Raw genomic sequence first — 18,594 nt, forward strand, 5'->3', positions numbered from 1 at the left:
CGCATTCGAATTGCTGGGTCTTGGGCCGGTACTCGTCGAGATATTCATGTCCAGTGCAGGGGATTGCACAGGCGATGTCAACGTGGTTCCCTATCTTGCAATGTTGGTGGAAGGGCTCATCGTGGAGTGTCATTCTAGTGATTGACCTACCAGCAGTAGCAGTATGTACTGAGGCGCTGCTCGTACTTAACATGCACGTTGGAACATGATGAGAAGGAACGGTCATGTGAAGTGAGGTTGAAGATGGCTGCATTCCACATTCCACTGAAACCTTAACAGCGATAGCATGTGCTGACCATCGTTCCTTTCTGCCTACTGTACTCATATTCATTTCCTATACCCTCCTGCAACCCACCGCAAGCCGGGCGTTGCTCAGAAGCTAGCCTCAAGCACAATACGCATGAGTTGAAGTCCCTCTCGTTCATGATCTGTAGATTTAAATTCGACGCAAAGTTATCCAGAACGCGGTTTGCCCATCGAGGCATGATCTAAGCATCTCCACCGTCTTGAATCAGATGCTCCCAATAAAGAGGTCTTCAACGCTTTCGCGCGTCTCTGGTTCGTCGAGAAGCATCAGTAGGGGCAGGTTGGGTCCTCACGTCGCCGTCAAATGGATCGAGCGAAGACTGTTTCCATGTAGAACGGCCTCTAGGTACGAACTCGTGCTTGAGTAAGCCATCTTGGAAGACAGCGCTCAAGGCTTGCTCGTACAGCATCGCCATCCCTTTCAAGGGCGATATGTCTTCGCCACCAGGACCAGTGCACGTCAGCAGCCGCGAGCTGACCTTGTGCTACTTGACCAAAGACCCGTCCAGTACATTTATGTGGCCGTGTTACTGGCTCGACTTTTCCTGGATACCAACAGCCCAGTGTTGGCAATATAGTAACACATTATATCATTCCTCTGTATAGACTGTTCCACCTCATGCTTGATACTGTCATGGGCCCAGCCTCTGTGTGCTTCCCACGGGTCCAATCGCGACCCCATTCACCGCTCCGAGCGTCCCTCGTCCAGGACCTATGAGCGGGCTGCTTGCATTGGTGCTCGGAAGCACTCCATACCTCCCGTACGTCTTCTGGTCCACGCTGACATAATGCGGCAGTCTTCCCAAAAGATTCAACTTGCCCTCTATCCAGCGGAGAATCTTGTCATGTGGCGCCAGAAATCTGATGTATCCCGTCCCCCATCCATATCCAACCAATGCTCCACACAAATGTCCTAGCAAACTGGTCCCTGGCACCAAAACCCAGATGACCACGATCAGAAACAGTGGAGTCGTCCATGTAGGAATCTTGTAGTCCAAGATCTCAAAGTTTGGATTTTGACGGTATGTCTTGACCGACTCATTCGCGAGGAGGAGGAAGACCCAGATGCTAGATCCCACGATCGAGGTGTTCATGTGGAGGATGAAGCGTTCGATGATGGTGTACAGCCCGCCAGGTATGAGCCCGAAAGGCCCTGTAAAGAGGAGAAACGTAGTGATCGTCCCATGTTCCGACTCAAATCGTTCCAGTAGCGGGACCAGCGCGATGAGATTAAGTATGTAGTGGAAGAAGTTTGTATGTAGTAGCGGAAATGTATTCATTCGGTGTACTGGCAACGCATTGGTGTCAGTATTGAAGTCCTCATTTCGATCAACTCATTGTCGCGTACATGTCTGCAAAGTGATTTCGTTGGGTATCACAGCGCCCCATTGTATTAACCACGGACCCGCGACCACTTTCGCAATGTAAAACCCAGTGATGATCAGTGCCAGTCCTCGAGTCGCGAGTGGAAGGCGGAAAACGTAGCTCCTCACACGCCTCGCGTCTGGCATCGCGGGGAGATAGCTGGCCATGGCGGTGGACAGAGACGGCGTGGAGCGGGGGAGGGTGAAGATGAAGAGTGCAGGTCAGAAATTAGGCAGGAAGGACTCTCAAGGGAGTCGCATGCTCCTCGCGTTTTTGTGATCGACGCCCCGGACGGCACTGCCCTACGCCGAGATGCCGCTTGGGCTGAACAATCAAAGCGTTCGTTTCCCAATCAACTACGTGTTCTCCAATGCGGTAACCAGACGACATGGCGCTTTGTGAGTCGCGACGCGATGAGATGGGACATAATCTCCAAGGCTAATCCATCGAAACAGCTGCGCGTCTCCTCACCCTCCGGCGGTCGCCTGTGCTTTTACAGCTTCCTCCCTACCTTTCAGCTCTGCTCATACTAGTGGGAGTAGCATGGCTGCTGATTCTCCCTTTGAACGAATACTCTCGTCAGACTTACATTTCCGAAAATGCGATCCTCCCAGGCCAGGTCCATACATACTTCACCGGGAGCGAGCACAATGTCTTCCGAGCATATCGACAGGAAGTGTACAACTTGGCGCAACAGCCCGGGGACAACGTCAGGGTCGATGGACTGGAGAAGATGATACGTGAGATGGGTCTTAAGTCGGCTTTGCAACCGTACAGCTATAATGTCGCCGGCGAGACGATATCAGGGACAAACGTGTATGGCGTTCTTCAAGGTCCACGGGCGGACGCTACAGAAGCAATGGTTCTCATGGCGGCATGGCGGAACTTCGATGGGGAACTCAACTACTCCGGAGTTGCACTCGCATTGGCTCTTGCAAGATATTTCAAACGTTGGAGTATCTGGAGCAAAGACATCATCCTCCTCATTCCCGAGGACAGCACGTATGGGCCGGAAGCATGGGTGTCTGCGTACCATAGTACATCTACTGAACCGACACTCGCGAGGAACATTAGTGCTCTGCCCATTAAATCCGGTGCGCTACAAGGAGCTATAGCTCTGGACTATCCCGTAGGACCATGGGGAAAGCGCTTCGGCAAACTAGACGTTCTTTATGATGGAATCAACGGCGCACTGCCAAACTTGGATCTACTCAACACTGCAGTCTCTGTTGCGAACGGTCAGATGGGAATGGGATGCAGCCTTCATGGAATCACGGACCATTCCGACACATACTCGGATCGATTGAAGTGTCTAGCAAAGGGCGTCATGACGCAGGCCGCGGGCCACGCTACGGGTCCACATTCTGCTTTCATGCCATATCACGTCGATGCTATCACTTTAAAGACCGTTGGTGACGGGTGGCATGACGAAATGAGTCTCGGACKAGTCACTGAGAGCGTATTCCGGTCTATCAACAACTTGCTGGAGAAGTTGCATCAAAGCTTCTTCTTTTACATACTGCTCAACACGAACCGTTTCGCCAGTATCGGGAGCTATCTTCCAGCTGCTATGCTGATTGCAGGAAGCTTCACAATCAATGCGTTGGCTTTGTGGATACTGAGTGGCAGAGGTCCTGTCGAGCCCCCTACAAAGCCAGCAACGGACGAGAAATCCAAAGGAAAGGATATGGTGGCCGTTAAAGAAGGTAAAGATGTGGCTTTTGTACGCAAGGCGAAGCTACAAAGTGTAGAGCGAAAGATGTTCGTGCCTGCAATCACAGTCTTTGGGGTGCATCTTTTCAGCATCATCCCACTATATTTGCTGACGCACACAAATAAGGCCGTGAGTCCTGCGTCGAGTCGTTGCTGGAACTCCTAGCTAACTCTATCACAGAGCGTCACTTTCGCATTCTGCTGCATCGCAGCAACAAGCTACATCCTGCCAATATACCTCAGCGCAGTCCTGGTCAGAGTTTCCAAAGCCAGCTCGCAGCAGTTACAAGTCATGCAGTCATTCTCACTGCTCTTCATTGGTGCTACGCTATCAACGTGGGCCACGATCAACTTCTCGCTGGCACTCCTCATCGGGTTTGTGGCTTCTCCACTCTGCTTCGCTCGGCCGGTGCCATTGAGGAATGTGATAGCGCCAAAGTCGGAACAGGAGAAGAAGTCCGCGGTGGTGAATCTTGCCATACGCCTGCCCGCTGCTCTAGTCTGGCTGTTTGCCTCGCCACCCTCAGCGCTTTATGCGATCAGTTGGTACTCGGGCAAGGACCTCTCGTGGCTCTTGGTCGAGATTGCAAAGGGCTGGCTGGCCCAGGGGGTTTGGAGCAATCTGGTTGTTTGGTCGATTTGGTGGCCAGCGTGGGTTCTGGGAGGTGTGGTATTGTTCAGTGGAATAGTGCAGCCTGGGCCTTGAGTCAATTATGAGACGTTCCGGTTGATGAGCGGTGCGCATCGCATGTCAAAGTGTCCGCTCTCCTGCCCCGGGTCGTAGTGTACATGAGGCAGGAGCGTCGCGTTCCTGCCTAAAGTCTGTTTCTGCGCCCATCACAGAACAGTGGTCATCGACCCTCGACTTTTCCACGACCCATCTTCCAATCCTTCCATTCAACCTTCAATTCAAGCTCCCTCCTCACAAATCCCACCTCAGCCCACCATGGCGCCAGCCAAGAAAGAGGCCGAGACCAAAGTCAAGCTCACACCAGAACAAGGCGCCGCAGCCATCCTGCAATACCTTCGCAAGGAGAATCGACCATACAGCGCTACCGACATCAGCTCCAATCTCCACAATGCAGTCACCAAGACGGCCGCTGCGAAGTTACTCAAAGACATGCACGAGCGTCAGGAGATTGAAGGACGCGCCTCTGGGAAGCAAATTGTCTACCATATCATCCAAGTAGATGCCATCATCATCCTCTTGCCATGTTTATGCTGGCACTGACACAATCCAGGAAGAARCTCCCGAAGATTTCCTCGAAAAGCTCGCCGAGCAAGATCGTGAGATTGAACGTCTTCGAAACGAGACCGTCGCTCTCAAATCCGAAGAAAAGGAACTGCGAGTTTCGCTGCGTGAAAGTGCCGTGCAGATCCCGCTTCCGGAACTCAAAGCAAGCGTGCAGAAGATGATGAAGCAGAAGACGGAGATGTATGAGAGACTGGTCAAGTTGCGAGGTGGCAGTGTGAAGCCTGTTAGTAAGGCGGAAAAGGACAAGACGGAGCGGGAGTGGAGGCGGTTGCAGAAGATTGCGAAGAATAGGAAGAAGATTCGTATGGAGTTGTGGAAGGAGATTCAGGGGGTTACGGCTAAGGAGCAGTGGGATGAGATCAAGGAGAAGCTTGATTTGGAGCTTTGAGAAGTGAGGGTGAAGATCTGCTGTGCTTTACTGATGTGGCTGAGACGGTGGAGGGATGAGAAAGCAAGCGTCGGTGTCTGACTGTCTGGAAGCGTCTTATTTGATTTGAGCACTGTTATGTCTTTCACATCATTCGTTACATTCGTTACATGCTCATTAAGAAGGGATGACTCTCATTCGGGGTATCTTAGTTGGAGACTGCAAGCCACATGTCAGCGATGGAATGTTGATGGTGATGTGAGATACTGTGAGCATACCCTTATCCGGCACATGCTTGCCAGTAGCTTTCTCGAACAWGCCGCGGGCCTTGTCCGTAATCTTTTCATTGGTAGAACGAGCCTTGGCCGGGTCGATGTTGTGGCCGGTCTTCTTGCCGATCTGCTTCTCCACGGCATCAAGACCTGAGATAAAATGATGTCAACGATACGCTCCGTTGAAGACCCAACGAACTTATGAAGGCGATTACAAACCCTTGTCGAGGTAGTCCTCTTTGCCGTTCTGACCGGGTGCTGACATGGCTATTGATTGATTGATTGTGAGGAGATGGAGAGTGTGAAGTCCGAGTATATCCAATGCTCTATGCAGACTTCGGGAAGAGAAAGAGAGAAAGGATTGATATACGCAATATGAAAAGGAGTGACGTAGGACTCAGCTGTCAAAAAAACCTGGTATGGAAGACGAGTACTCGTTCAGATTGCGTGGAATACGTGCTTTGATCGACATCAATCCTTCAACAAAAGTGAGTGCTTGCGTCAGAGCATGTGCTGAGCAGCAGACCAAGAGGAGCGAAACAAGCACCGCCAAGCTTGGTGATCGGAAGCTTGTCGCCAGATGAGGCGTTTCTGCTGCAAGATCGCAACGTCACCAATGGACATGTCTTTCAACATGCTCTGCCCGAAGTGTGCCCCCATGACCTGCGGTTCATCATGACATGTCCAGGAGATCTCGCCTGAGTACACCTGAGGAAAGCGGGGCTGCGTTCATTGGGTTGCGAGAATTGTGGGCTCATGACGAAAGTTGCGTGTATTATCCAGCCTAGCTCCTCACAAGGCCAAAGTTACCTACATTGCATTGTTTGCACAACTCCAACTCGCACCATTTTTGGAGTCTTCATGCACAGCCTTGCCGCTGGCATACAAGCCAACACCGCATATCGTTGCTCCAAGAACAATCAGCAGAATGTTGACGATCGTCAGCATTGATTTCTTCCAATTTTTCCATTCGTTCGCACGGTTCATGAAGAGCCAGAAGATTCCTGTTCATTGATTAACACATGCAACGTAAGCGAGAACGTGAGTACTCACCCGCCAGKCCAAATGTAAACCACGAGACAAACAACGAAGATACCAGGGAAAGCAGGTCGTTAAACGTCGGAATGCTCTCAGCGATGATCAAAGCAATGATCCACAGAACAGCCATGATACCGACCCAGGAACCCACTGCGAACCAGGTTCTTGAAGATATGTGCCTAGTACCTCGAAAGAGGCGCACATAGATATACTTTGCCGTTACGTGTGCGTATATCACGCCTGCGATGACAATCTGGCCAAACAGTCAGTATCCTCGAAATGGAAACAAGCTCTCATACTTGCCGTCGGTAGTGCTATCCCATATGCAACTTTCTTCACAACAGCTGAAGAGCTGCCCAATGCTGGGCTGGCAACCTCGGGACCAGCATATCTGTATATCACAACAGCAGAAACCGTGTAGAGGCAGATCTCGGCGGTCTGGAGTAGGTAGAGAGCTTTTGGAAAGTCTCTTGGCTGCTTCATCTCTGAAATGAAGGAGAAGAATGCCACTTGTCCAGCTGGAGGGAGACAAGTTAGCGAACAGCCTTGCACTAGGAAATGTCTTGTGAATCAAGCCTACAATATGCGAAGACAACATTGGTTGCAGCTTGGAATGCCGGCGCAAACCCAACTCGTACTGTCGCCTGTACAACAGGATTTGGCTTTTCAATACCGACCGCAATCATGGTGATCAGAACAGAAGCCAGGATCGAGATGGAAGCTGAGGCGTGGTCAGCAACTTTACATGTCCGCCTTTGAGAGCTGGTGTTGAACATACATGCAATTGAGAAATGTGCAACATTCTTCAACGTTCGGGGTAAACTGAACAAGAACAGCACCATAGTTCCAATAACGGCCCATACAATCGTGCAGGTAGCATGCCCCGTCATAGCATTAAAAGCGATAGTAAACGTCTGAATGTGGCTTCCCATTCCGAATATGAGAATCAATCTATCAAGCGTCAGTCTTCACGCTTTGATCATCATCGCCAACAAGAAGAAAAACTCACACTTGTGCGGTTCCTAAAATCTCCCTCCCCACCGGACCAAACATCACCTCGCCGGCATCCGCCATGTTATGCACATGGGGGTATCTCTCTTTGAATTGTCCATAGACGWAGCCTGTGTATGTCGAGATGAGACCGAGTCCAACGATGAGTGCAACACCGCCAACGATCCCAAGAGTGGCCAGAACTGAAGGGAGAGAGAGGATTCCTAGGGACACAGACTCCGCAATCATAATCATCCCCGCTTGCCACCATTCGAGGGTGCGGTATTTGACTCCTGCGTCGGTTTCGTCCCCAAACGGGTCCTCGCGGCCAGATTTAGAATGCTGGAGCACATCTGGAATGGTCTCTATGCTGCCATCATTCTGGTCGCATAGCTTGGAGTCGTCTAGTGATTTCATCTCGTCACTCATGATTGCAGATTCCGGCCGGCGGCGAATCTTCGWCACCTACGCCCGCAAGTTGGAGAAGTCCGAGATAAATGTACTAATCGAAAGTGTACACTGCTCGACATACGCATACAGCGTGCTGTCATGTCGTTGAACTGTCGTCATCGTTTATGTGATCTGCAGCTGCAGGTGTGTTGATCGGCTCTCTTTGTGCCATTTACAGTATGCGCATTGTCAAACTCAGAGCTAGAAGAATCAATCACCATGACGTGATTGGAGCAGATGGAGTCTACTACTCCACCAACAGGACATATCGAATGACCTCCAAGAAGGAAGTCAGCTTGGTCATTACAGCATTGCATTTGAAGTAGAATCTCTTGACCTACCTAAAACAGATCACACAATTGTTACTCCCTTTTCATCGACATTCGAACGCCATCGCCATGCGAGCTTTCAACAAAAAAAAAATCCTGCACAATCAGTATCCCAATCTCTTCCTTTTGTCCGGCTCGACCTTTACTCCGGGCTTGGTATAGGCACAATACGCGTCCTTGATGGAAATAACCTCGTACGTGCCCTCCTCGCTCGCCAAGATACTCATACTATGCTCGTCGCTGCTCTCACTGCGCATGTCTAGAACAACACCCTTCTTTCCACTCTTGTCGGTGTTCGAGCTACGAATGTAAGTAAACTCGAAAGGGGGCTGCCCTCCAAAGTCGAAGAGGATCTCGGCCTGGCCACCTTCATGGATGTCCACGTAGCCATCTTTTCCACGAGAGACGCGGACAGAGGGCATACCGTGAATGAGCTTGGTGATGTTGACCGACGCACGGCATGCTGAAGCAGAGTCCTGTAGGCCGGTAATAACGAAGGTGCCAGGCTTCTCTGCCAGCCGGCGGAATGTGTTGCCGCTGGAAACAGTGGCTTTCTTGGCAGCACCCTCGAAGGTGTAAAAGACTTGGAAAGGTGCGGCACCAGACAATGCGAAGTTGAGAAATTCACCCACACAGTAGTCGGTCTTGGTCTCGAGTGGTGTGATAGTCGGCGCATCGTGGACCGATATCTGTACACGCGGCGTGGTGCTGTCAAGACTGCGAGTGCAGCCGCGCGCATCACTTACGCGGCGAAGCGAGACGGCGGATTTGCCCAGATGCAGACGAGAGTGCGGTATCCGGATGTCGTGTGTGTTCGCGTCGATGTTGGCGTAGTGGGCTTCCTCTGGCTTGATGGTACCGTGGTGCTTGATCTCGACCTCCAGCTCAAACGGTGGCTGACCAACAAGTTTGACTGGAATGACCTCTTCGCCTTCGGACTCGACTGAGCAATAGCCATATGTCTTTCCCGGCGTTGCAAAGGCTGCCGATGGTCTAGAATTGACCTTTTGCTGTACGGTGAGCGGCGTGAAGTGCTTCTGGTTGTCCTCGTAATTGCTGTCCGCTAGCTTAGAGAACTTGTACTCATACAAGCCTGCCTGAKAGGTGTCCAATCGAAGAGATGCCACTCCTACTGCTGCTCTGATCTCTTTGTTCTTTGGGGTCACAGCGCCATGTTCCGGCTTGACATACTGCACATAGTTCGCAGTGAATGGCGGTGAGCCAYTGAACACCATCTCAACCGCATCCTCGTCGCCCTGGCAGACAGCTTCCCTGATGAAGATGTCCCCTTTTCGATCCTTGGCTTGATTTGGAGCAATGCGAAGCTCTGGTCTAGGAATCCAGCTGACCTTAAACTCCTTTGCCGGCTCATCAACAACTCCGGGGCAAGAAGCGTCAAATACGGCCAGGAGCGTGTAAATACCATCACGGTCGACAGCAATCTTCTCGTTGGGGTCTTTGGCGACCGCAGTTTTCTCGACTCCTTCACTGTCACGATAAAGCACAGCCCAGGGAGCCTCTCCAACGAGGCGAAGAGGAAGCTGCACCTTTGCGCCCTCGTGTGTGTTGATCGCGCGTCCAGCGTCCACAAGACCAAAGCCTACTTTGGGCTTCTGGTGGCGTACGGCAAAGCTTAGCTCCTCCTCCAAAGGTTCTTTGCAACCCATCTGGTCGATGATGCTGACAAGTCCAAGAGTATAGTCGCCACCGTCTGAAAGAGGCTCTGTGTTCAATGTCACGAGATTTGATGTTATGTTTGTCATGCTCTCTTTCTTGCGTTTGCCGTTGTGCACCAGTTCATAATCCAGATTAAATGGTTGCTCGCCGACAAGAGCGACATCGAAGGATGCTCGTTCATCGATACATATCGTCTGTTTCCGTCCTGTGGTAATCTTCGCGTATGCCAAAGGCTTGACTTGTTGGTGGAGAGCGGGTGGCGGGTTTGGCTTCTCGTTCTGGTAGACAGCGTCGCTGACTTTCACAAAGCTGTAGCTGTATTCGCCAGCCTCTCTGGGCGTGAAATCGACCGACCCTCGGTGGGTGTCCAGGCGAATGACTTTTTCTTCGTGGTGACGTTTCTCGTGAGTCACTTTGTACACAATCTCGAATGGCGGTGTCCCAACCAGATCCAGGTCGACGTGCAAGCCAATTGGACGCCCTGCACATTTGTCGAAGATCTCTTGGCTGTCTATCGTAAGGTTGGGCTTGGGCGGATTCTGAAGCAAACATGATGCGGGTTCCAGCACCTCGCCAGTACAGAAGCCACTTGCGACGTTCGTGATGGTGTAGAGACCGGGACGACTGATCGGAATCTGCTTGTTCGTGTCCTGGATCGTTGCCTCCATTTTCTCGGGTGTAGGTCCATGGTCCCCATTCGAGCCCAGTTCAAGCTCCGGGCTGAACAGATACTCAATCTTGTACGCCGAGTCCACCGCTCCACGTCCACTTGAGCCGAACTGAAGCGGCATGCTGGCGGTCTTGTCCTTGGCCACCTTCAGTGGACGCTGTGGACTGCATCCTTTCATTTGGACGGTTGGCCGCTCGTGTACCATGATCGTTTGGTGAAGATGGGGCGACTTCGATTTGGTGTCTTGCTGCTTTTGCTCACGGTTGGAGTAACTGACCACATTTCCAAAACCATCGACAACTTCGTCAATCGCATACACCCACTTGCCAGCAACAGTCATACCCTCGCTGAGTGGAACCTTGATCACCTGCGTTTTGGCCCACTCCACTTTCACGTTGTTGGGGACGACCAAGGCATTTTGGACCTGGCGCGAGAGAGGTGAAATGAAGTCCTCCGGCTGAATGTTCTCGAATGTCGCATGGGCGGTGTTCTTGTTGACTACCTTGCGATACTTTATTTTCAATGGTGGTGTGCCAGTGGCTTCCAATTCGATTTGCGCGAGCTCGCCGCGGCAGCTGTTTGGCTTCGTTTGCAGCACTTTGGCTTTGGGGCATGGCACGATGACCGTGTGCGCGAGTTTCTTTCGCGAGACTTCCAGATTCGACTCGTCGAGCACTTTCATCAATGCGTATAAACCCGGCTTCTTTACCGTGTAGTAAAGCGTCTTCGGTTCGTTGGGGTTAGTGCTGTAAGAGATTAGGCGAGATGCCTCCTTGTGCATCGCCTTGATCTGCGATTTGCTAATGTGTAGAGTCTCGTTGGCCTGGGTGTCCAAGTCCACCCGCAGAATGTCCATTGCGATTGGGTTCGTGGCATTGATCATTATGGGCAATCTCACGTCGACTTTGACATCGTCAATGCAGAATGTCTCTCGTTCGGGGTTCAGTATCGCCGAGCCTTCGGGCAAGATATGGATGACCTGCCGTCCCAAGATAAGGGTATCGTTGAACCTGATGGTGTCCGGATTGACATTGTGTTCATTCACGGCAGTCTCATATGCGYCCCAGACACCTCTCCACAGAAATGCGAGCCACATGCCGAGCGGGATGGGCACGCGGAACATGAGCATGCCGTCCGCAAATGCATGTGCCGCAAAGATTAAAGTCATCGTCGCCGAGCTCCACTCCAGCCAGGGTATCTGCATGCCGGGCAGTCCGAACAGGAATACACCATCTATTGCGACCCACTTCATAAACAGCCAGAGACTCTGCTCCTCCGCATCCTGCAAGCCGCTAAAGTCGTACAACCGCCACGTCCACAGCGCAACCCAGAAGGCGACGACATAGAGTCGTTGTGAGGGTGCATCAATGACCGTCTCCGGGATGAGCGGTGCGGACGCGGGAGTCGGCCGTGTTTCGAGGGTGGGAATCTGTGGAAGCGGCCTCTGTTGTGCGGGTGCTGATCGTGCCCCAAATCTGGGCGCAGGAATACGGTCTCTCCCATCTCGTGAATCCCGTCGCGGAGTGCTCGGGAACGCGCTGCGGAGGCGCGGTGTGCCTTCCATGGCTCCTATGATGCAGTTGTATCTTTCATCTCACTCGTGCATCCAGAGTTGCCGTTTCTCGTCCCGTCGCCGGTGTGGTGGATGCGCAGATGATCTCGATGGAATGGTGTGCTTTGAGGAGTCGTTCTCGAAGGATGGCACCCGTGGTTGGTGTATAGAATGTCGGCGGAGAGGGTGCACACGAAGTTGTGAATGTTTTGAGAGCTCTTCGCGGAAGAAGACGCGCTTTCGGAAATAGACTTCAGGCACGCGCTCAGGCCAAAACTTTCCATGTCTTGTGGGATCTCGTACGCAACTTCACCCGAATGCATCAGAATTTCAAACAAGAATGGCAGCAAACACGTCAATGGATTCTTCCATCCCGTGTTTCGCCGCTGCACGTACTGTTCGGCAGCAAACAAGGCAGAATCTGATTTTGTCTCCGCCTTTCTTCCGCACTTGAACGCTGCCCGCGCTCGCTCTCTTCTTCATCTCAATCGCAACCAGGAGACATCTCATCCGGGAGCAGAAGAATGCCGCCTGTCAAACGCAAAGCAGCAGGAGATGGGCCTCTCCATCCTCCGGATCGCAACAATTGGCCGGGATGGATGGAGTTGGAAAGCGACCCGGCTGTCTTCCAAATCTTGCTGAAAGAAATGGGCATACGAGGCGTCGCTATCAGAGAGATTCCCGCGCTCGACGAAAATTGGATGTACGGATTGCCGTGAGTTATGGTTCGTCTTGAAAATAAGGATGCTTTGCTGATCAAATACGCTCAGCCTTCCAGTTCATGGTCTCATATTCCTTTTCCAATACACCGATGCAGACCATTCCATTGATGATGCTGGCAAGCACGCGGAAAACGTCTGGTTTGCCAATCAGGTGCCCGAATTCGCGTGCGCCTCCGTCGCACTACTCAATCTTGTCAACAACATCCCTCACCTTGATCTGGGCAGAGAGCTCCGGGACTTCAAAGAATTTACCAGGGACATGGATCCACTCATGAGAGGCGACACTATCGACAGTTTCGATTTTGTTAAGCGCATTCATAACTCCTTCGCCCGAATGACAGACATGCTCAGCGCAGACATGGTTACTAAGGATAAGGTTCAGCGAGCCAAGAAAGATGCATCACAGAAGAAAGCTCGCGAGACGAAGGAGGCCAACAAGGCTGAGATGGTAGAGAAGGGCCGGTTGCAAGAAGTTTCGACCGATGTAACTAAACTTGCTACCAACAGCACCGGAAGACTTCGCAGGCCCACAGCGAGACAAGCAGATATGCATGCCAAGACCTCCACGCCGGATGGCAAACGCGTGACGAATGTTGAATCTAGTCCGAGCGACATATCAGAAGACTCAGATCCTGGCTTCAAATCACGGTCGAAGGCCAACACTCAAGTCTTGATGCCCGTAGAGCCGCCACGACGGTCAACTCGGGCTCCCCAGCCACGGAAGGTTGTCACCGCTGCCGACTACGAGGAACCGGATGCTGGGTTTCATTACGTGGCTTATGTGCCCGTTGGGGATCATGTCTGGAAACTGGATGGCATGAACAGGTATCCACAAGATCTAGGCTCCTTCAAAGTAGGAGGTAATGGAGCCGATGGTGGCACCGGCGACTGGCTTGACGTTGTGACACCGATGATAAAAAGTCGAATGAACAGTAATCCATCGGCCTGGTACAACCTTATGGCCGTCGTTCGTGATCCTTTCTTCGACGAACAAAGAAAGCTTCTTGAGAATGTCAAAAAGCTCCAGGCTGTTGACCTCAAATTGCAAAGCCTGGACGATGACTGGAGGTCCATGGAAGGTGGAGAGACAAGGAAGGACGTCATTTCAGGCATCTCGATTGAGTTTGGCATCAGCGAAAAAGACATCGACGATGCAGAACTACCTCCGTCTGCCGAGGACTTCATTGCCAGTGAAGATGATCTTATCACGCTCATCGATTACCGACAAAGTATTCTCAAGGAGCAGACGATGCTCAGATCCGGCTTACGTGATGCTCTACAAGCTCCTGATGAAGGGGAAGACGATGCGAGATTGCGGAAGCATGACTATGGCCCTTTTATCAGGGGCTGGCTCAGTGCTTTAGCAGAACGTGGTGTGCTACACGATCTGCTGGATTGAACGGAATGAAGTCCTCGTTGAATCAAGAGCTGGTGTAGACCCATACAGTATCTCTTCATGTTATGGATCGAGGAGCTCCCTCTATATCCTCCATCACACTCGGTTTCATCTCCCTATTCACCGCCATGACTCTAAGATTGGTGACCTGAGCAAGCAAGAGAAGACGCCATTCATGGAACGATTCCCTTTCTTGACGGGATCCATTACGCCTGCGTCCCATCTGGTTCGTGCAGAAGGAGTTCTCCGGAGAGAGCAGGGAGGAATAAAGTGACATCGCTCGGTGGTTCGAGATTCCGATCCTTCCATAATGAAGGTTTCCTCGTGGATTGGTAATTCTAATCCCCACGTGCTGTTGACGTCGTCCGTCGTACGTTTGTGCGGAGTACGGTAATCCCCGACATCCTGGTATGGCATGAGGATTGCTAGGATAATCCTGGATTCCTGTGACCAGCAACACAGTTTCGATCTGCATCGCACTGTGGGGGTAGTATAATTATAACTATGCTGACGGCCGACGCGAGCCTGCTAGATTCCGAGTACAGAGTCAAATCTGCAGCCGGCAAGTTCCACTCGGAAGATGTCCACCTGTCTAGATGCGAAGTAGACCAAAACCTCTCGATCGCAGACACTCGATTGGTTTATTATCCTTCCTCGATGTGTTCTAGGCAGAAAGATTTAGATGGCGCTCATGATCCCGTTGGCAACCTCGTTAAACACACCAAACATCGCCTGGGGAGGCCGAGACATTCCCGTTGCAGATTTGACTCTGTATAACTGACCCCGTAGGCTATGTAATGCGAGTTGCCGTAGACTGCCGATGTTGCGGTTATACACTAACCAGTAAATCAATCCTGGCTCGTTAGCGCGTCAATCTAACCATCAAGTGATCGAATAAACCGCCTCATAGGGGCTGGCAACAGCCGTAACAATCAATCCTCAAACATTCACGCAACTCACATCTATCTAGGCAATTTGATTAATCCACTACCATCACTACCACCATACTCTCGCTATCCCGAACACAACCTGGAGCGGCCTGTCAAGGCCAGGAAAAGGGGTGTTAATACAGAGGGCAATACAGGAATAGTACAGCCAATGGTGCCAAGAGACGCTAACGACTTCTATGCATTACGACTTCCTCCTTGCACACGTTATGCAGGACTGGGGCTGTGGGTGATGAATCTAACCCAGGACTGGTGGGACTCTTCTTTGCTTCACAGCCCAGCGTGGTGAGTTCCCTTTGGCGTATATCCATGTCCACCTAGCTGTGCAACATGTTCCCAATCTGACCCTCCATGAGCGGTCTGGTTGTCAGACTCTRGCATTCTTGCCACTGGGAGAGCTGGATCCGAAAAAACACTTCGGAACGGCGATTCTTCAAAGCCGCCTGGGTTTCATGCTTGCTTTGAAGCATGTAAACGTACAATTTCCCGCTGGTCCGTTGTCTAGGATGAGGCATGCCCTGGCCAACTCAAAATCTGAAGTCACCTCACAGCATACCGAGTGAGAGTAAGTACAAAAGCGGTCATGCAACTCGAGCATCTTCTTCCATTCATCACTTCCCCTACACCTTGAGTACTTGCGAATAGTCTTTTACGCGTTGTCGACACCTGCACGATGACCTTTTTACGGCACGCTCTCGTCTGCGCAGCACTCTCTGCTTCTTTGTCTGCTGCCGTGCCATCTCAACCAGCGTCCTACGCTTCTGCTACCTGCGAGAAAGCTGGATCCTCTGAAAACACCTGGTCCGCCCGGAACTTGAAGACCATCGAAACAATCTACGACCTTACAGTCTATCCCAAGAATGTGCCAGTAATCACGGGAGGTGATGCAAGTGTCCCTCCGAACCTTTTCAGCTCGAATGCTACAGGACGATTCTCGCCCGTCGGGGAGTTTGTAGGATTCTCGGAAGGTATGTAAAGTCTCCTACGAGCATGCATTGCGAGACATGAAGCTGATTGCAACGTACAGCCTGGGAATCGTTCTTCGCTTTTGCACCTGCGCCTCGGAATGGCTCTGGACTTGCCATCTACAAAGCCGACGTCGTCAATTTCGTCTCTGCTTGCCCGGAAGTGGCATCCTCGGTGGTTTACCTTCGGACTGGTATCGTCAGCGAAAGTGGTGAGCTGGACAGGAGTGCACCAACCAGTACTCTCTCGCAGGTGGGTCTCTTCGAAGGAATTCCAAACAGTATGTGTTACTAATTCATGAGGAAGATCGTGTTTTGGCGATTTGATGACCAGGGTGCCGTTGAGAAGTACCAGGCGTGGAGTCCAAACGTCCAGGCGTGGACACAAGCGTCGACTGGGATTGATTACTCCAATATGACCATCCAACAAATGGCTCCGCAAGGACTGTGTCCACAAATTCAGAGCATATGCACAGGGTCAGCACAGCAGTTCAGTAGCGTCGAAGACTGCAGCACACAGCTTTCCAGCAAGCCATTCGGGAGTTTTGATGAGGCGTAAGTCACCCATCGTTGTATCTTCCGWAGAAGGCTGACGCTCTGCATAGATGGGGCGACAACCTCGCGTGCCGCACAGTCTATTTGACCTTGGCGGCTTCTAGACCAGAGAAGCACTGCCCCAGCGTCGGTTCGACTGGAGGCGGCAAGTGTGTGGCGATCGACTACTCGATCGATTACTACGATGATGCACATCTCTTCAATGCGCCGGAGGGTTCTGTTTTTACCTGTCCGGAACCATTTGCATAATAGGATGGAGTTAGAAGACTTACGACCTGAGCAGAGTCGCTTAGAGTAATTGGCGAACGTCGTAGCCTTGGGGGGGGTGGTGCTCAACGCCTGTCGTCGGTGTGACTGGCGTCTTTGGGGGCGATCACCGGCGTGGACTCATTTGCAGGGCATAGTACGGTCGGGCAACGATGCGCAACGAATGCATGATCGCGTTCCAGCCACCTTCCATCTCTTTCACGAGTCTCGGTGCTTAGATTGAAGGATGATCCATAGTTTTGTGGGGTGCGCCAGAATGAGTACAAACCGGATGTGGCCAATCGCGTAAATCTCATGAGCGAAAGAGAGTAGATGATCACACCATTTTCTTGCRGCAGTCGTGCCGGCAACTGTATTGGAATGCGATGAGAACTCTACGTTGTAGACCGTGTACAAGGCATACTCGTGTTAGTAGGTAGCGAAGCGATTGAGGGTGTCGTCTCCACCGCCCACGACAGTGCCCGAGCGTCGAGTTCGGACAGATCTCCGAGGCTAGTTCTAGGGGACGGTCCGAAAGCGTCCGCGTCCGAACCACCATGGAAGATTGCCTTCCGGCATCTGTAACTTGTAAGGGACGATCTTTTGTTGACGCACAACTTCTGCTGTCACCCGCTCCATGTCGCTCCGCTAAAACCTCAGCTCAACCTAGCGATGCACGATCGTTAAACACGTGGCGAATGGCTCGGTGCCGGATGCCAAACGACGGCTCCGAAGCGAACAGGCTGCACACAATCACAGGTGAACCCGCGCGGGCTCGTGTGAACTCGGCGCTACCATGCGAACAGCAGGTACTGGATGATCCGCATAGCCTCCTGGCTACTCCTGCCGTATCGGCACTGATACTTGTCGGGTCTATACACAGGCGGGTTGGCCATCGCGAGACCAGACACCACCATGTGGCGTGAAGACGATCCGCAAAGTCCACATTGAAGCGCGACAGCCTTCTCAATCGCTTAGGCGTCATCTGGCTGAGCTTCTGGAACCCTGATGCTGGTACCCGTCAACGGAAGTTGCAAACCTCTCGGTTCGAGAATTCAGAGTCGATATCTCCACTGTCTGGTGGAGTAGGAGTAGGCTCTCTTTGATGCTGCGCTGTGGCTTTCGCGGAGCACGCATCATGACCCACTGGGTCTCTAAGCCCAGACATGTATCCTTCTCGCCATGCAACGCCAATGCTTTCGCCGCCGAGAGCAGGCGAAACGAAAAGCAGCTGTGCCCTAGTTTGGCGACGTCCCTGCAACCTGACATCTGTCAAGACCCCTGCGGCGGAGTGAGGGTGTCGGCATGTCAGGTAGCGGTATATCAGTCACGATATCAATCGCAGTACCCGCAGCAGACTACATGACGCTCATTGGTCAGTTGAGATTCACTTCACGGCACGATCCAAGGTACTGGAAACTCTGGAATTCCCTCTTTGAAGCTAGCCTATTCGATGCACGAGACCTTCTCGTTTACAACCCAGACCCAGATTTCAAGCAGGATTCCACGTCACAACGAGCGGTATGGGCCTTAGCCGTGGACAGGGCTTCGGTCTATTTTCCTGCGTGCCTGACGCCCCGTAGGGCCTCAGGGCATATTTCCGGTGCAAACATCATCTCTCATTCGTCATGACGCCTGCACGAGAGCCGCTGATACACGTGCTTCTATCAATGATCCTTGGTCGCCGCCAAAGCTTTCAGCAACGCGAGCCGGTTGTCTTCATGGTGTTCTCCACTTGCCACGCGAGTGGCGACTCCCGCACTGCAAGAACCGCTCAAG

General features: G+C 52.0%; 8 protein-coding genes; 4 read left to right on the plus strand and 4 right to left on the minus strand.

The window, feature by feature from the left end:
• Positions 1 to 938: 938 nt before the first annotated feature.
• Positions 939 to 1,838, minus strand: RCC_09029 (related to mouse proteinase activated receptor 2; the record flags this gene model as incomplete). XM_023774274.1 has 2 exons in its annotated part: positions 939 to 1,594; positions 1,655 to 1,838. 2 exons carry the CDS (start codon positions 1,836 to 1,838, stop codon positions 939 to 941), a joined length of 840 nt encoding a protein of 279 aa, XP_023630042.1.
• Positions 1,839 to 2,059: 221 nt separating this feature from the next.
• On the plus strand, positions 2,060 to 4,090 carry RCC_09031 (related to GPI-anchor transamidase GAA1; the record flags this gene model as incomplete). XM_023774275.1 has 3 exons in its annotated part: positions 2,060 to 2,069; positions 2,127 to 3,514; positions 3,566 to 4,090. The coding sequence occupies 3 exons, from the start codon at positions 2,060 to 2,062 to the stop codon at positions 4,088 to 4,090; spliced, it is 1,923 nt and encodes a 640-aa protein (XP_023630043.1).
• Positions 4,091 to 4,330: 240 nt separating this feature from the next.
• RCC_09032 (uncharacterized protein) lies at positions 4,331 to 5,027 on the plus strand (the record flags this gene model as incomplete). XM_023774276.1 has 2 exons in its annotated part: positions 4,331 to 4,570; positions 4,626 to 5,027. 2 exons carry the CDS (start codon positions 4,331 to 4,333, stop codon positions 5,025 to 5,027), a joined length of 642 nt encoding a protein of 213 aa, XP_023630044.1.
• A 156-nt stretch (positions 5,028 to 5,183) lies between these two features.
• On the minus strand, positions 5,184 to 5,543 carry RCC_09033 (uncharacterized protein; the record flags this gene model as incomplete). XM_023774277.1 has 2 exons in its annotated part: positions 5,184 to 5,428; positions 5,498 to 5,543. 2 exons carry the CDS (start codon positions 5,541 to 5,543, stop codon positions 5,184 to 5,186), a joined length of 291 nt encoding a protein of 96 aa, XP_023630045.1.
• A 1,778-nt stretch (positions 5,544 to 7,321) lies between these two features.
• RCC_09034 (uncharacterized protein) lies at positions 7,322 to 7,735 on the minus strand (the record flags this gene model as incomplete). The annotated part of the gene is made up of 1 exon (XM_023774278.1): positions 7,322 to 7,735. One exon carries the CDS (start codon positions 7,733 to 7,735, stop codon positions 7,322 to 7,324), a length of 414 nt encoding a protein of 137 aa, XP_023630046.1.
• Positions 7,736 to 8,189: 454 nt separating this feature from the next.
• RCC_09035 (related to nuclear pore membrane protein POM152) lies at positions 8,190 to 11,996 on the minus strand (the record flags this gene model as incomplete). The annotated part of the gene is made up of 1 exon (XM_023774279.1): positions 8,190 to 11,996. The coding sequence occupies one exon, from the start codon at positions 11,994 to 11,996 to the stop codon at positions 8,190 to 8,192; it is 3,807 nt and encodes a 1,268-aa protein (XP_023630047.1).
• Positions 11,997 to 12,631: 635 nt separating this feature from the next.
• RCC_09036 (uncharacterized protein) lies at positions 12,632 to 14,105 on the plus strand (the record flags this gene model as incomplete). XM_023774280.1 has 2 exons in its annotated part: positions 12,632 to 12,699; positions 12,755 to 14,105. 2 exons carry the CDS (start codon positions 12,632 to 12,634, stop codon positions 14,103 to 14,105), a joined length of 1,419 nt encoding a protein of 472 aa, XP_023630048.1.
• Positions 14,106 to 15,722: 1,617 nt separating this feature from the next.
• Positions 15,723 to 16,818, plus strand: RCC_09037 (uncharacterized protein; the record flags this gene model as incomplete). XM_023774281.1 has 4 exons in its annotated part: positions 15,723 to 16,017; positions 16,077 to 16,267; positions 16,322 to 16,569; positions 16,620 to 16,818. The coding sequence occupies 4 exons, from the start codon at positions 15,723 to 15,725 to the stop codon at positions 16,816 to 16,818; spliced, it is 933 nt and encodes a 310-aa protein (XP_023630049.1).
• Between the last annotated feature and the right edge of the window lie 1,776 nt (positions 16,819 to 18,594).

Source organism: Ramularia collo-cygni, assembly GCF_900074925.1.
Source record: "Ramularia collo-cygni strain URUG2 genome assembly, contig: RCC_scaffold16, whole genome shotgun sequence".
Classification (NCBI taxonomy): Eukaryota; Fungi; Ascomycota; class Dothideomycetes; order Mycosphaerellales; family Mycosphaerellaceae; genus Ramularia; species Ramularia collo-cygni.